Raw genomic sequence first — 16,872 nt, 5'->3', positions numbered from 1 at the left:
ACTTCTCATCTCTCCACTTCCCTTACTTTAACTCTCCCTTCCTCTTCACCCATCTCCTCTCCTTTCTGCTAGTCCCTAGTTTCTCTCTCTCTCTCTCTCGCTTCCATTATCTCCTGGCCTAGTTGCCTCATGAGTGTTGCCTGACTGGTGTTACTTATGAGGTTCAAACCTGTCTCCGGACCGTTGACTAAACAACAATTATAGTACAAAAAATAAAAGAATAGTTTATATAAAATACTGAATTTCCATAATAGAATGTGTTACCAATTCTGTCAGTGTGTGTACCTTATTTGTAATTCAGAATTTTTGTAGCATCTTTTTTCATCATTATTTTGTGTGTTATAATTTCAGATGTGCGTCCAACATAAAGGAAGTGACGGATTCTTGCTTGAATGGTTTGGTATCACTTCTGTCTAATAGAGATGGTAAGTCCCTCCCCCCCCCCTCCCCCCACGTAATAAGCTATCATACAAAACACTTTCTTAAAAGACTTGAAGGATTTTTTGCGTGTGCGTGCCTTTTGTGTTCTCCCCCCTCCCCCCCCCCCATCACTAACAAGGGAAGGGTTTCGGCTCGAACAGGAATTTCATATCCAAAATTTGTTTACAGGCCCATCTTTACATCTCTGTAAAGCTCCCAAAAGTATTCGTTTGTGTAATGTGTGGTTTGTCTGTTAGAGCACTGTACAAGTTAAGGGGTGGGGAGAGCACTGCACAAGTTAAGGGGCTGGGACACCTTACCCGTAAGCCTAGCCTAGCCTAGAAACTAGTGTGAGTGGTAAAATGTCTAAAGCCCATTTAAGAACATTTTTCTCCAACGTTCTGTCTGAATATATTGCAGCTAATCAAAAGTGTACACTGTTGTTTGAGTCATTGAATGCACACAAGGACGCAACATTAATAAATGGATCATTCCAAGGCTAGGACGTGGAATGTATGATCATTCCACCTAAAAAAACTAAATATATCCAGCCTCTGAATATCTATTTCGTTAGACAATACAAAATATATGCTCGGAGGATAACAGATTGCATAAGGACTCTTGCTGAAAATCCAGAACTTAACTTGGGAAATCGAGTGTTATAATGAAAATGCACTCTGTTGTTCATAACCAGTTGTCTGCTCCAGTATACTGCCCTATCCTTCAGTATTCCTGGCAGTCAGGTGGTTACATGAATCCTGAACAAGTCCTGGACTTCAAAAATGTAATTCAGGTAGCATTTGATTTTTCAGCACTGGAGTGTGGTTCAGAAGATTGTTCAGGTGTTGCTTCTGCGTGTTGTGCTTATTGCTCTACTCCATGCTGTTTCATACATTTTATAGAGAATCCTCATGTACATTTTTAAAGAAGTGTATTGACCAATACCAACCAAACGGAGAGTTACACAAGTGAATGCTTTTACGGTCTTCATAACCATTGTGAAGTAAGCGTCTGTACAAATTTTTAACCAAAAATTCCTGTTCGAGCCGAAACCCTTGCCTTGTAAGGCGCAGTATGTGTCGGGCTTATTTAGATGGCAATGTCTACTGAAGAGTCCGGTTACCCATCTCAGAATTCTCCTTGCCAAGGCCAGGAGTTTTTTAGTTGAATCAGGCTTTGGTTCTGCAATAAGGAGTTCAGCCTGTCTTCTTTATAGTTGTTGTAGATCTCCAGCTCCTAGTAATCCTTTCGTCAGGTTCTTTAGATTCTGTTTCATTATACACTTAGAAATGCCAACACAAGGTAATCTATGGCATAGGATTGAGGTCATCTAAGCTACCTATATTACAAGGTCGTAAAAAGATATGTCACTAAACTTCTCACATATTTCACTAAAAAGATTTGTGTGTTTTATTTAAAAAAAGATTTATATATATATATATATATATATATATATATATATATATATATATATATATATATATATATAAAATTATCTATCTTCATAAAATATGGCAAAGCTCTGAATTTTTGTAGTGTATGACGATTTATTTAAACCACTGGATTAACCCTGTTAAAATAAGTCAATTTTAACTTTTGATCTTTCCTGTTTACAAAATCTTGTAGTTACAAAATATCCTCAATATCGCATTTCTTTGATATAAACAACTTAAATATAATGCATTTTATATTTACATTTTTTTTCTACAAGAACATCCTTGTTTTAAAATCTTTTCTGTCCACTAATTGGAAACTTGTAAGGTAATTTGCAGAATCATTGCAATTGATGAATCATACATAAGTAAACATGAAGTGAAATGTCTTTGAAGACTTTCGTAATGTAATTGTGTGTTGTTTGTTGTTATGCAGAAGCTGTAGTGGCAGAGAGCGTAGTAGTAATCAAGAAGCTGCTCCAGACCCAGCCCAATGAGCACAAAGATATTATTATCCACATGGCAAAACTGGTAGACTTCATTACAGTGCCTCAGGCCAGAGCTTCCATACTTTGGCTGCTGGGAGAGTACTCAGATCGGGTTCCTAAAATAGCGCCAGATGTGCTGCGCAAAATGGCTAAAACATTCATTAATGAGGTATGCATTGCATATGATAAACCTTAACGTTTTCTTCATTGTCCCACAAGTCACAAAACATATTTTATCTTATGATGAAAGACGAGTGGAACGGAGAAAAATTCTCTCCGGCACCAGGATTTGAACCCGGGTTTTCAGCTCTACGTGCTGACGCTCTATCCACTAAGTCACACCGGATTCCCATCTCTATGTCGGATCGAATCCTCTCAGTTTATGTTCCACCTCTTGAGTTCCCTCTAGTGGCCTACCCTTATGCACTGTGTTACAGATGTATGACAGTGGGACAGTGTCCACATATGTGCAGAGGTGCACTCATTATGAGTGACTAAGTGGCCAGGATCCGACGGAATAAGCTCCGTCTTAAATCACTAAGTGATTATTTTTCGCATATCATAATTATATTATTATGATGTACCGAAGTACATATGATATTTCCTTGCAGATATTCTGCATCATCATATGATGAAATAATCACTTAGTGATTTAAGACAGAGCTTATTCTGTCGGCAGCAGCAGAGCCAGCATGTAGAGCTGAAAACTCGGGTTCAAATCGCGGTGCTGGAGAGAATTTTTTTCCATTCCACTCATCTGATGATGACGCAGAATATCTGCACGGAAATATCATATGTACTTCGGTACATCATAATAATATATTTTCTTTCCAATACATTCATTAGAACTAACAGGTACAGTACATGTTCTGCTCAGGCAGAAATTTATCTGCCACCTTCAACTTCTCATGATATCTGTAACAACTGTGAACGGAAGCTACACAGGTTCAATAGTGAGAACACTGTGTTTATAGATACCGAACATAGTTTTTAGGTATTCGTAAGACTTTATGGTTCATTTAGGTATTTTAGGTCCTATAGAATTTTAATGTGGAGGGATCATATCTACATGAAACATAGAGATATCTGAATGACATTCATCTAGGACATAGCAAGTAAATTATGTACGGAACTATAAATCTGTTCCATACTCATTATAAAACGTCTTAGGTGAAAATGAAATAACTTCTTTGTTTCAGGAAGACATCGTGAAACTTCAGATTCTGAATCTTGCTGTGAAACTATATCTGACAAACCCAAAGCAGACGAAGTTGCTTTGTCAGTATGTGTTCAGTTTAGCTCGATATGACCAAAATTACGACATCAGAGATCGAGCTAGGTTTCTTCGTCAGTTCATCTTTCCAACAAATGGTGTGGAAAACTCGAAATTGGCAAAACATGCCAAGAAAATGTTTCTTGCTACAAAACCAGCGCCAGTTCTTGAATCAAAATTTAAAGGTAAGTTAATACATACAAAATGCTAGTAGTGATTTTTTTTATTGCAGTTTACAGTAAGTTATTCTTAGCATTTACTGTTTACATGTTTTTTATATTATAAAATTATTTACAGTCCTTTTTATATCTAAAAGGTGCGGCAGAGGAAGTGTATGTTTTTCGATTGGCTAGTACTTTGCAAAGAGGAGGATTTGGGGTTTCCGCTGCTTCTAGTAGACATCTTCGATTATGCAGTTTCAGTAGCCATGGCACCATGGACCTTGGAGCATCGAATGTTTGTTTTTAAAACTTACATTGAAACAAAGTCCGTATTTGCCATCCAGTTTTGGTGTTACCCATTGACTGCCTCGCTCACGTGACTTGTCTGTATGCGATTATTTTTTGTGGGGTTACCTCAAATCAAAAGTATATAGAAACAAACCCCGCAACATCCAGGCACTGAAAGACTCAATTCACCGGAAATTCCTAATGTGGAGGAAGCAATGTTGGGAAGAGCAATGCAGAATTTCAAAGTGAGATTGCAAGAGTGCATACAGAAGGAAGGACGTTGCTTGACAGATGTTATTTTTTTAAGATAATTCAGAATTGTCAACAAAGCTGCATTGTACAAGCTTTATTTTCGTTTAATTAAATTGTGTTTAACGTGCAAATCTACTGAGTTATTGTTGTTTGAAAAACATACATTTCCTCTGCCTCACCTTGCAATTTGTCATGTTCTTAGCATAAGGAGTATATACTAAAATATGTTGTTGTTTTCTAATGCCAGGCGTTTGACAATAAAGTCATTTGGTCTCTTGCACTCCAGTATTTTTCAAAGATATTGTCATGGTCAGCCACTGAAGCACAGATTTTGAAGTGTTCCGAATCCATTTCTTGATCTGAATTGCACAATATATTCCAATTCTATGCAGGTGTTTGGCCAAACACTCATGGCCTGTTGTCAATCTAAATGCAGCTACAGACGATTTGCGTGGTAAATCGGGAATTAACTGTGGTTTATGATGCAAAGAGTTCCATTTCTTCCATTCAGATTGTGATATCAAATTTTGTTTGTTGAAGTCTAAGTATGTAGATTTAATAAATAGTGTAAGTTTTGTTCATGTGGGAAGTGCAGTTGGTAGAGAGGTTAGATGTTATTAGGGTTACATACTAACAAGAATACCAGTGACATATTTTTCCACAACTTCAGACGATGTGATTATTGTTTTGTGAATGTGCTGGCTATAAATTTATTTTAAACAATACAGAAAGGGCTATTCCATATGAAATCGATCAGTAAAAAACCTCGCTTTTTTTATACTCTAATTTTTTCCCTATTTATACAAGGTGCTGAGGAGAGTGCATTTGCAAAAATGTACTATCGAAAGTCAAACGGTTTTCTTATTGTTGAGCGACAAATTTAGCGTATTTTAGAAAAACAAGCCTCTTTCAGCGCTCAGAACTCTGGAACCATTTACTTCAGGACATTGAACGAGAGCTTATTTTGAAGCTGACATTTGGTAGGTTATGTTAAGAAGTAGTCCTTATTTTTATTGTACACAGAGAGACAGATAATCTGATTTTACTTCCTTTTAGGCTTTTTGCCCATTTGTAAAAATGTAAAAAAATATTGAGAAAAAACCTTGCGTTATTAAGAGGGATTCGGCATTGTTTGCTTAGTGTCACGGCAATAAGTTTTGGGGGTATTAAATAAATTATTTTCACACGCTTAGACTTGGAAAGGCACAACACAGCAAGCACTGGCCGAGAGATGAAGATAAGCGAGCGTTGGGCGTCATTTTACTCCTGTGTTTATGAAAACCTGTTATAAAGCTAGCCCAGCTATGCGCTGCTAGACGAAACATCACGTGTTTGTCTCCTGGCCTTGCTTGCCTAGGCTAGCTCCCGCCTCACAGTCAGCTGGTTAGCTCACGCGTGTACTATTTATATTCTTTATTTGATTTTTCAATACTTTCTTATCAACGATGCACCAGTAAAAAATACGTGTTTATTTGTACTTTCAATGCGGAATCTAACCATATATTTTAAAAATATTTTTTCGTGGTCAAAGATGTCTTAATTAAGAAACATCTAAATTTCTTCATTTCCATAAAAAGTAAGAAAAACTGTTTACATGTCAATATAAACTTAACTTTTCAGCATCAAAATAAACCATGATTTTGATCATTGGGTGAAAGGGTTTCGGAGCCACAACAGTTTAAAGTTGCTAATTTTATGAAAATACTATAAATTAAAATGGTTTTAATTTAAACACTATGAAGTTCTGATGCCTCAAACTTTGCACAAATCATTGTATCATAATTGTCTATGGACAGAAAAAGTTTCATTTTATTTAAAAATTGCAAGGTCAATTTTCTCTATATTTCGGTCGATTTGAGATGGAATAGCCCGAAAGATTAACAAATTTGAAAGTGTGTTATGCAAACAGACCAAAGTCAAGAAAGTTTTATTTTATGAGGCTGTTTTCTTTCATAAGCTATCCTAAAATGAACTGGACTTTCTCCCTTCTTGAAGATGGATACGGTATTTTTATACAGAGTAAAAAAATAATTAATTTATTACAACTTGCAATAATTCTGTAACTAAACATTTTTCTGTACATGTGACTTTTTTTGCTCTTCTATAAAAGTAGGCCTACATCATATAAAGTTTGAGATGAGTACAAAATCTAAAATATGATCACAAGTGAACATCCTTCCTTCCTTCCTGTATTATAGTCTTAAAATATATCCTTGATTGTGGTTTTTTAGATCGAGAACACTTTCAGCTGGGTTCTCTCTCCCATTACATAAATGCAAGAGCAAATGGTTACCATGATCTGCCCGCATTTCCTGAGACAGCTACTGATTCTTGTGTGCGAGATGTTGAACCAATTGCTCCAGTTCAAGAGACACGCACCAAGAAGCAGCATACTGTGAAGAAACGTTCTTTCTACTCAGAGTCAGAGCAGAGCTCTCCTGCAGATGAAGGTATTTGCAAATTTGGAGTCATGTGTTCTAAATGAAGTTGTGATGGATAACATAATTCGATGGTGTTCGGGTAAAGGGAATTAAGTCATTTTTTGTGCAACTGGAGTTTTGTTCTCCAGGTGAATACACAAAGTTAAATTCTACAAGTGGGTGTGCAAAAACAAAAGAATACTATTAATATTTGAGGAGAAAAATTCGCTCCGGCGCCGGAGATCGAACCCGGGTCCTTGGTTCTACGTACCAAGCGCTCTGGCCACTGAGCTATGCTGAATTCAATCCACAGCACCGGACCAAACCTTCCTCCTTCAATGTTTCCCTTTGTGGCCTGACTCCAAGTTAGGCATATATGTTGACGTATATGTCCAATGCCAACTGCCATTATATTAGGAGCGCACTCAGCTGAGTGACTTGTTTGGCTGGGATTCCGCAGTTAAGTGCACAGTAATCTGTACAGACATATGCACTGCAGCTATGAGAATATTATAGATTAACCAATTTCTCATACAGAATAATATCTGTAATACTGACAATTAATATTTGAGGAGAAAAATTCGCTCCGTCGCCGGGGATCGAACCCGGGTCCTTGGTTCTACGTACCAAGCACTCTGACCACTGAGCTACGCCGCTATGCAGAATCCCGGCCAAACAAGTCACTTAGCTGAGTGCGCTCCTAATATAATGGCAGTTGGCATTGGACATATACGTCAACATATATGCCTAACTTGGAGTCAGGCCACAAAGGGAAACATTGAAGGAGGAAGGTTTGGTCCAGTGCTATGGATTGAATTCGGCGTAGCTCAGTGGTCAGTGCACTTGGTACGTAGAATCAAGGACCCGTGTTCGATCCCCGGCGCCAGAGCGAATTTTTCTCCTCAAATATTAATTGTCAGTACTACAGATATTATTCTGTATGAGAAATTGGTAAATCTATAAAAGAATACTAGCATTTGATGTGTTTTATTTGTATAGAGAATTATTTGCAGTAAGGTTTCGAAGTTTAATTTTCATTTATCTCAAAACTCATTTTTACGATTTATTTCCCTTTACCAAACACCATCGAATTATCCTAATCGCAATTACATGATCTGTTGAAATATTAACATAAAATCGAAATAAGTTTCAGAACTCTGCAGTTTGTTGATGTTTACGAGTAAATCCACGTGTTTCTGAATAATTTTTACATTGGAAATTGTGGATTCTTTCCAGTCACGATGAAGAATTGTCTAACTTCTTTTCATTTTGAAAGAATGTGCAGGTTATTTTCCAGTAATGGCAAACAGAAACCTAGTACTTGTTTGTTTTCATTTTGCATAACTGCATATTAGTAACAGTTACTTCACTTTATGACTGATACTGGGGTGTCTTCATCTTTTTCTCGTTTTTCCTGTACTATTATGCACTTGTTTGTGTTTGAGTACTTAAAGTGTCAAGCTTTTTGTACTGTATTGAGAAAAGGAAGACATCAGGAGAACAAATTATATGAACATGAGGAAACGAGCTCAGAAAAGTACAAAGATAAAGATATCATTAATTAAAAAAAAAAACTTTCGTTATTAGAGGAGAAAAATTCGCTCCAACGCCGGGGATCGAACCCGAGTCCTTGGTTATATATACCAATCGCACTAACCACTGAGCTACGCTGAAGTTCAATCCACAGCACCGGATCGAATCTCTCTCCTCTATAGTGTTTTTCATTTGTGGCTTTACTCCATGTTGACATAATATATTAAGTCAACTGCCATTATACAAGGAGTGCACTCAGTTGAGTGACTTGGTGGCCGGGATTCCACAGTATATACACTACAGAATTTATCTGTTATAGTAACAATTGTTATTAGAGGAGAAGAATTCGCTCTGGCACCGGGGATTGGCCGGATCAAATTTTTCTCTTCTATTAACATTTGTTACTAGAGATGAACAACGAGCAAAAAGATGAGATTAAAAGCGCCTGCAAAGCCGAAAACCCACACGACAGTGTTGTATTACGTCGCATCCTTGACATAAAGACTGGTTGTGAGTCTTCTGAGACTCGATATTGATCATCTTCCGAAGTCCCGAAGTCAGCAATTGTTTATACCTGACTGAACTTTGATCTACTTTGGCAACTGTTATATATGTATAAACAATCAGGTAGCCTATTTGAAACATCATCTCTACCTTTCAGTGTATAATAATCCGTTCCCCAGTCTTTATTTAATTACTAGGTCCTTATTAAAAGGCTAGGAATTTTCTTTTCATATGTTGAAGATCAAGTGTGCAATCTCAAGTAAAAACATATTAATGTCATGTTTTATGTTTCTTAGACATGCAAATTTATTTGATAATTATTATTTTTTTTTATTTGTATAACCTAGGTAATATCATATAATAGAACCAGAAAATTTTGATGACTAAGATACTGTTCTGTTTTGTCTTTTTATCTCATTTATAATGTTATTTATTTGAATGATGTTGCTAAAGATAATGTTAGTACTATATGACTTGTTCTGGTAAAAATATATGGGAATAGACCTAAAAAATTATTGAATATAATTATTGAAAATAGGGAAATAAAAATAAATGAAGCTCCTTTATAAGAATTTTTTGTTCCAATCAATGTTTTGAATTCTTTATATAAGTTTATTAATAATTTATTTCATAAAATATAATGTCTGTTATTCAAAGTTACGAAATCTTTTCACGCCGACCAAATGCTATTTCGAGAATGATGAGCGAGACTCGAAGCGCAATAGAATGACGAGACGAGACTCGAAAGACAAATGCAACGAACACAGCGAGCGAGAGCGGCAGTTAGTTTTGTTTATCTCTAATTGTTACCATAACAGATAAATTCTGTAGGACCAAAAATTAATCTTTATGTAAAAACTTCCCTCTCCAACCATAACATAGTTCATGATCAGGATTTAAATAAATATATGTAAGATCGAGAACAACTGTAAATTGTTTAATCTATGAACTTAAATATTTCAGGTTCAGATGTTATTATTCAAATGAACATACAGTAAAACCTGGTTTTAATGTTACTGTTTTTTTTAAGTAATAATCTGTTAAGTTCCAGCCAAATTATCGTGTAATTAATTCCCACTTTTAAGGAAACCCGGTTTAAGGAAATTAAGGAATACTTTTCAAGTGGATTTTGTGATAATGAAGCCCGAAATATGGACTCGACTTTCAATAATCAATAGTACCAGCATATTCTATAGTGCATCTCAATCAATAGTAACGCGGCACCACGTGGCAGCATTATTCTTTATCATTCTTCGTGACCTTCCTTTATGTTTCTTTCATAGAGTGGTTGCTTTGCTTGCTTTGTTCTCGCGAGTTTTGTGGATCCTGTTTCCAAATTTTTTTTGTTAGTTTAAGGTGTTTATGCATCGTTATGATTGCGATTAAACAGAAGACATTAACTATCACACAGGAAGTGAAAATAATAAGGGATGTCGAGGTTAATCCTTAAATAACACTATTGCGTATGGCAAAAGGTATGGTTTTCGAACTACTGAAGAAGAAATAATAAATTTTCAATGCCGAGTTTTATAGTCCCGTCGCTCTAATTTCCGGCAGCCAATCACGTTGCAGGTCGGCTACATTCAAACGTGTGCGTCTTGTGATTCACTGATGATGACGTTATGCATTTCCTAAGGCTGGATAAATACTTAATATAATCGCCCGCCATTTTGGCTCTTTCGTTGGTGTTCACAGAAAGCACACGAGGACATTACTGTACTCCAACCACGAGAAAGTCTTTCCAGAATGAAACGCAGCGGGGTGATGCTGTGAATGAATGTTGATGTCATAAGATGTCATAAGGTCACACACGTGGGTACTCGTATCTCTATTGGCTAGCTATCACAGCACAAACAATAACATTGACAGACACATGTTTATACTACTCTAGTTACAAAATTAGATCACTGTTAATCTCCTGGTCTTTTAATCTCTCCATACATATGCAGGAGAGCGCATGGTCTTTAAACTGACATAATGATAATATCATCTATCTACTTCGCTCCAATAGATGACGCAATAGTAAGCACATTCCTTTCACAGTTGATCTCCTGGTTGGAGAACAGTATTTGCCGCTCAATTATTTGCTAAATTACAGTGCGTTTGAGTTATTTGAGGAGCTACGACATGATAATGTTTAACGGTGTGGCAAATAGATTCGTCTGGTAGCTCGGCAACGAAAGAACAAAAATGGCGAACGATACTACATACCTGGACTTCATAGAGCCTTCACTTTCTGAGACGTAAGCAAAGAGTAGGAGTCACGCCGGGAATAACAGCATCGTGACTATAGTGTGGTTTGGGTTAAACCAAACAGAAAAGCATTCGTGCCTCACCATTCGAAGAGTTGGAAAATATTATAATGAAATGTACTGTAAATAATGATGGTAGGCCTAATTAAATGGTTACAATGTTTGGTATACAGTATAACACACGTTATTTTAGCCTTTCCTTCCCATTTTGTGTAAATCTTCTTTTAAGGAAAAACCCCTTTCTAAGGAAAAAAAAAGTAATCCCTCAGAGATTTGTTAAAAATGGATTCTACTGTAATATATTTTATAGACTATATAGCATTCCAGCACAGTTTTGAGTTACTACGTGTTCATACTTCTTTTTTCTGTGTAACAGATTCAGACGAAGATAGTAGTGAAGAAGAAGGTACCACTGAAGAGGAAGGTTCTTCAGAGGAAGAGGAAGACAGCAGCAGAGAGGAAGAAAGTGATTCAGAGAGCTCAGAAAGTCATAATTCAACAGACGAAAAAGGGACAAAGGTATGCAATTGTATTTACCATCATGTTAATTTCACTTCTTTTCATTTAGCAGGAGTCTTGTCTTCATTACTTCTATTGCATATGACTTATTGGAATGTAAATGATGTTCTTTCTGTGTAAAGTCAACTTAATTTTCAGTGATTCTGATGTCAAGAACTAATGTGTGCTATTGACTGTTGAAGTGCTGGCTGGTTTTTGGGGCTTAAAGTTTTACTCTAACCGCAACTTACAGTACAAACAAAGTCCCTTGTGCAGACGCTTGTATTTCCCTATTTTGACTATGCTGACATTTTACTGACTCACCTTTCCAGCGACAACAAAACGAAACTTCAACGTGCTCATAATTTGTGTGTACGTTTTGTAAGCAATGTTCGTAAATATGATCATATTACTCCATTCCTGGAAACAATAGGTTGGCTTAAACTAGATAAGAAAAGAAATTTACATTCACTTCTCCTTCTCTTCGAAATCTTGAACTCTTCTATTCCTTCGTACCTGTCGTCTCGCTTCACTTACCTTTCTTCCCACCACAATCTGAACACACGCTCTCGCCATAAAACAATACTAACAATACCAACCCATCGCACCTCCTCATACTCATCCTCTTTCACAATAGCCCTGCCAAGACTCTCGAATTCGCTACCTGCTAGCATCAGGGACTGTCGAAATAAAATTGAATTCAAACGCAAACTTACTAGGCACTTGGTCAGTAATTGAGACTCGTTCAGACATGGTTTCTTGTAAATAGTTCTCTTAATCTATCACAAAATAGCCTATCTCAATATATGGTAATTTCATCACTATAGAGTTTTGTTATTCTAGGCTTAATTTGTAATTCAGTAAATACAAAAATATTATTTGTTCTTAACTTCTATGATAAATTGTCTAGCTTTCATTAATCAGGTAATCTTGTCGTACTTTAATTTTTATTGTAATTGTAATTGTAAATTTAATATTGTAATTTTATTCTTCATATTATAGTTGTAATCCCGTGGTAGAGGGGCAGAGAAGGCCTGATAATACTAATACAATCTCGAAGGACGATCCTGGATGGATGCCTTGCATCTTGTAAAAATGTTTTCAGCAACGTGATTAAATTCTGTTCAGTGATTGTGGAAATTTCAACATGAATATTGTCCTTTAATTAATCTAGACTGTGATGATGGTTCACGTAATACATACACTTATGTTACATGAATACTAATTGCAAGGATTTAAATCTGGAAATCAAGGTAACCACAATCCTTGACTAGCCATGCGAGATCATCAGTATATCGTTCATTGAGAAATTTGAAGTATTCACAGTTGCAATGTCCTGCATGAAATTGCTGTTAAATTTTCTATTATGTCAAGTTATTGAAGCTTAGAGTCAATATTTTATATTAACATACACATTCGGAATTCAGTGCCTGATTTTTCCACATGCACTGATTGGTAAATGATAGATTTTACATTGTGCTATATAAGTGAGGTATTTTTTATGAAATTTTCTTTGACATATTTTTCACAATGCAAGCTTAGTGAAAGTTCCCCTTCCTCCCCCATTCATTGACAGGTACTTGACTTTGCGTCATTCTCCAACGCATCCCCATCTAGGAGAGATGCACTGAAGCTGTAGTTCTTTTTGCCACTGTGGGCTTTGCCCTCAGTGTACCAGTGTACTCTTCATCTTTCACAGTCTCTGCAGCTCATCTCTGGAACACTCTACCACAACATATTAGAGACTGTCGGACATTGTCTAGTTTCAAAAATAAATTAAAATTGCACTTTTTGAATTAGATTCCTTTCAGTTATAAGCCCTTTTCTCTGCGATAGTTTTGTAAAAATATAGGCTATATATTTCTTTTTCCTTCGTTTCCCCTTTTTGTTCTCTTTATCAGCTGATGAATTTATTATCATAGCCTTTTTATCGTGAATTTTATTTAATTTTCGTGTTTTTCTTCTTTATTATTATTTTATTACATTCCATTTTGATATATTCTTCCTTATGTTTTTCCATATTAACCATTTGTACTAAATGAGTTGCTTTCACTATATTCCAATGTATTTTACTTTCTTTTTTTTTCTCTATTATGGCATTTTTTTCACGTTGTTTAGTGTCGATTTTATTATGCTATTATTATTATTTTTTTTTGTAATATGTTAGTATTCTGTTCTTTAACTTTTTGTTAAATTTTAACTGCTTGTATACTTTGTGACCTGGTAGAGTGTAAGAGAAGGCACTATGGCCTTAACTCTGCCAGTATAAATAAAGAATTATTATTATTATTATTATTATTATTATTATTATTATTACCATGGAAAGTGAACTGCCTAGCATCACATGATGATTATTGGAGCAATGACGAAATACTGGTAGGAAAACAGGAGTATCCCTTTAAAAACCTACCATCAAGCACTGTCTTTGTTCACATGCACGGTGAAAATACTCGTATAGAGTGAATTTTGTGTACAGAACCATTTAATTATTATTTTGTAAAAGAACAGTTTTGGCATGTTTGATAATGGATTAATATACAGTATGTATATGTTAGTATATATATATATATATATATATATATATATATCTGTATGTATGTGTTTTTGTGTGTGTGGTTGTATGTTTTTTTTTCTTTTTTTTTTTTCAGTGCCCAACACTAATGTTTTTTTTTTTTTCAAACTCATGATAATTGTAATAATTTTAATTTACTTTATATTTAATTGGTATAAATCAGCGGTCCTTAGCCCAGTGCACCCTCGAGCTAGCATCTCTTTCCCGCAGATAAGAGACTGCACTATGGTGCATCTGTGGCTGCTGGCGGGTATGCTCTCTCCCTCTTCCTGCTGAGAGTGCTGACGACCACTGGTATAAATACTTACAAATGAATACATGTAATTTATGTTTTAATTTCAAGGCCAATGCAAAACCGAAGAAGTCAGAATCAAAGAAACCAACAACAAAAGAACCGAGTCATGAAAGCACAGAAGAATCTGAAAGTGATGAAGAGGAAGATTCCTCTGAAGAAGAGGCAAGTGATTCGTCTGAGTCATCAGCTGATAAGAAGAAGGCAACATCAAAGAAAGGCTCTGCTAAAAGTTCATCTTTCAATGAGAGCTCAACCCAAGAGTCAAAACCAAAAAGCAATCTCGATCTTCTCTTAGAGCTGGATGATGGTGAGTGCTGAAACTTCTGAATGGTTTGGGACTGTAATAACAATGTTAATTACTCAGTACATGCAAAACGTTAGCAAGTTGTAAGCCTGCCTGCAGTAAACCCATTTTATATATACTATACAGTATATGATATTCTGTTGTTGGGTAATCTTAAGATATAGCGTACTATTTGTGCTAGTCATATGTTTTTATCCAGGATGTATGTGAATGTAATAGTACTAGCATTTGGATTAGAAACAGGACATGTCAAACATTTACTATAGGTATACAAAATAGGTGAAAGTTTAACCAGAAATGAAAAAGATCTAAGTTCTATATTGGGATACCAGAAGGCAAATGGGTTAAGACTAAATCAACAGTTAATCTAACATATGAGTCTTTAGACTTTCACATGACTATGTTTAGAATTAGTCTGACAATTAAATGTTGGACTTTTTTTTCAGTGCCACCCACAATGACTCCAGTATTAACACCATCATTGGGTGGTTTTCTCACACCTCTTTCTACACCTGTAATGCCAATTACTTCGAATTCTATTCAGGTACGTACTTTTATCAAAATATGTACATACTGTGAATTTTATTAGTAACAACAATGTAATTTATTCGTCACAACAATAATTCCTTTCTACAATTCACCTTAAACGCTCTCGTCAACAATTGGATCTTCACTCAACACAGTATTCGTTATAGCACTCCACCGACGACAATGACAATTTACTTGGACTATTACGCACAACAATGAACTGTTAATATTAACTAATATTTACAAAGCACTATTTACAAATCAGAACTACCAGTTCTCAGTTCACAGTTCTTCTATTTCAGTCACTCGAGTTCACGGTATCTCGAACCACAGACCTTCAGAGACAGTTCACTGTACTCGAACTCGGGTCCCTCCAACTGCGGTCCACTGCACTCGAACTCAGGTCCCTCCAACTGCGGTCCACTGCACTCGAACTCAGGCCTTCGGATGCTGACGCAGATGCCGACGCACACTCGAGTCGAACTCCGGTTGGCTTGACTGGCTTGCTTGCTCTGGCTTACTCACTGACTGGCTGACTAATCAACTGAAAAACTGCTGTCGTTCCTTCGCGACCGTAATTTATAACCATAGCGACGTAACCTCGAAGGTTCCACCCGTCTCTAGAGATGGCATTCCAGAGAAATCCAGGGCCCTCTCCTCTCTACCAGCACCAGATGCGCGCGCAAACTCGTCGCGTGACGTAATACACCCTCTCTCTTCTCTCCACCGCGCGACGTCACTCAATGTTCCGTGAAGCCTGTGCGATCTGCTTTCATGCGGGACGCTGGTCGTGAGTTCGATTCTCACGTCACTGTCACAATACTTTCTAACATTTTTTTAACTACTTTAAGTACTTAAATTTAGCTAAGTGTATTTGTAAATTATTATTATGTTATACAAATCTGGCTTTCTGGTATAGCTCCCTGTAAAGCTCACTTGAATAATTTCAAGGGAAAAATTGTTCTGGGGTTGGGCATCGAACCTTTGGCTGAGCGCGTCAATGCTCTACTGACTGAGCTACCCAGGAACTCTACTAGACGGCTCAATTTTCCCCCTTGCCCCTCACCTCCTTTTTTCCCCTTTTTTTTATCCACATACCTCAAGTGGGTTGACAAGATGCCAGAGACCCAACATTGAGTGCACACGTTCTGTGTGACTTAAATTGTGGTTTTCTGTTAACGAAGAGTAACTTATGATTATACAAATGTGGCTTTCAGGTATAGCTCTCTGTAAAGCTGACTTGAATAATTTCAAGGGAATAATTGGACGGAGTTATGCAATAATAGACCAAGCGCCAAAAACCTGTTTCGAGATATTGGCCATTGAAATACATCTGTTTTTTTTATAAAACATTTTATGCAAGAAGTATTATAACATTCATACTATTACAAAAAATAGCACAAATAATACCAAAAAAGACTGACCGATTTTTAATGAGAGACCAGCAGTTGAATCAATATTTCAAAGCAAAATAAATAAATGAATTTCATGCAATAAACGAATTTTTTGCTTATAAATAGCAGCAAAATTCATCATATATCGCATTCTTGATTTTTTCCGAGTTAAATTAGCCTACAATCGACATATTTGTGCAAATATCTCATTTTTTTTTCAAATTGTCTGTTGGTCTATTATTGCGTAACTCCGTCCA

At 36.2% G+C, this 16,872-nt stretch overlaps 1 protein-coding gene across 2 annotated transcripts in view; it reads left to right on the top strand.

The window, feature by feature from the left end:
* rb (adaptor related protein complex 3 subunit ruby) overlaps positions 1 to 16,872 on the top strand; it is a 58,538-nt gene that overhangs the window by 28,228 nt on the left and 13,438 nt on the right. For both annotated transcript variants that reach the window (XM_069844412.1, XM_069844413.1), the window contains exons 11-17: positions 352 to 425; positions 2,290 to 2,510; positions 3,541 to 3,799; positions 6,547 to 6,765; positions 11,401 to 11,543; positions 14,438 to 14,696; positions 15,140 to 15,237. In XM_069844412.1, the coding sequence (XP_069700513.1) occupies positions 352 to 425; positions 2,290 to 2,510; positions 3,541 to 3,799; positions 6,547 to 6,765; positions 11,401 to 11,543; positions 14,438 to 14,696; positions 15,140 to 15,237 (1,273 nt within the window). The remainder of the gene's footprint in view (positions 1 to 351; positions 426 to 2,289; positions 2,511 to 3,540; positions 3,800 to 6,546; positions 6,766 to 11,400; positions 11,544 to 14,437; positions 14,697 to 15,139; positions 15,238 to 16,872) is intronic.

This window comes from Periplaneta americana, chromosome 13, assembly GCF_040183065.1.
Source record: "Periplaneta americana isolate PAMFEO1 chromosome 13, P.americana_PAMFEO1_priV1, whole genome shotgun sequence".
Lineage (NCBI taxonomy): Eukaryota > Metazoa > Arthropoda > Insecta > Blattodea > Blattidae > Periplaneta > Periplaneta americana.
Note: the sequence above shows the minus strand (reverse complement) of the source record. Positions and strands in the feature narration are given on the sequence as shown.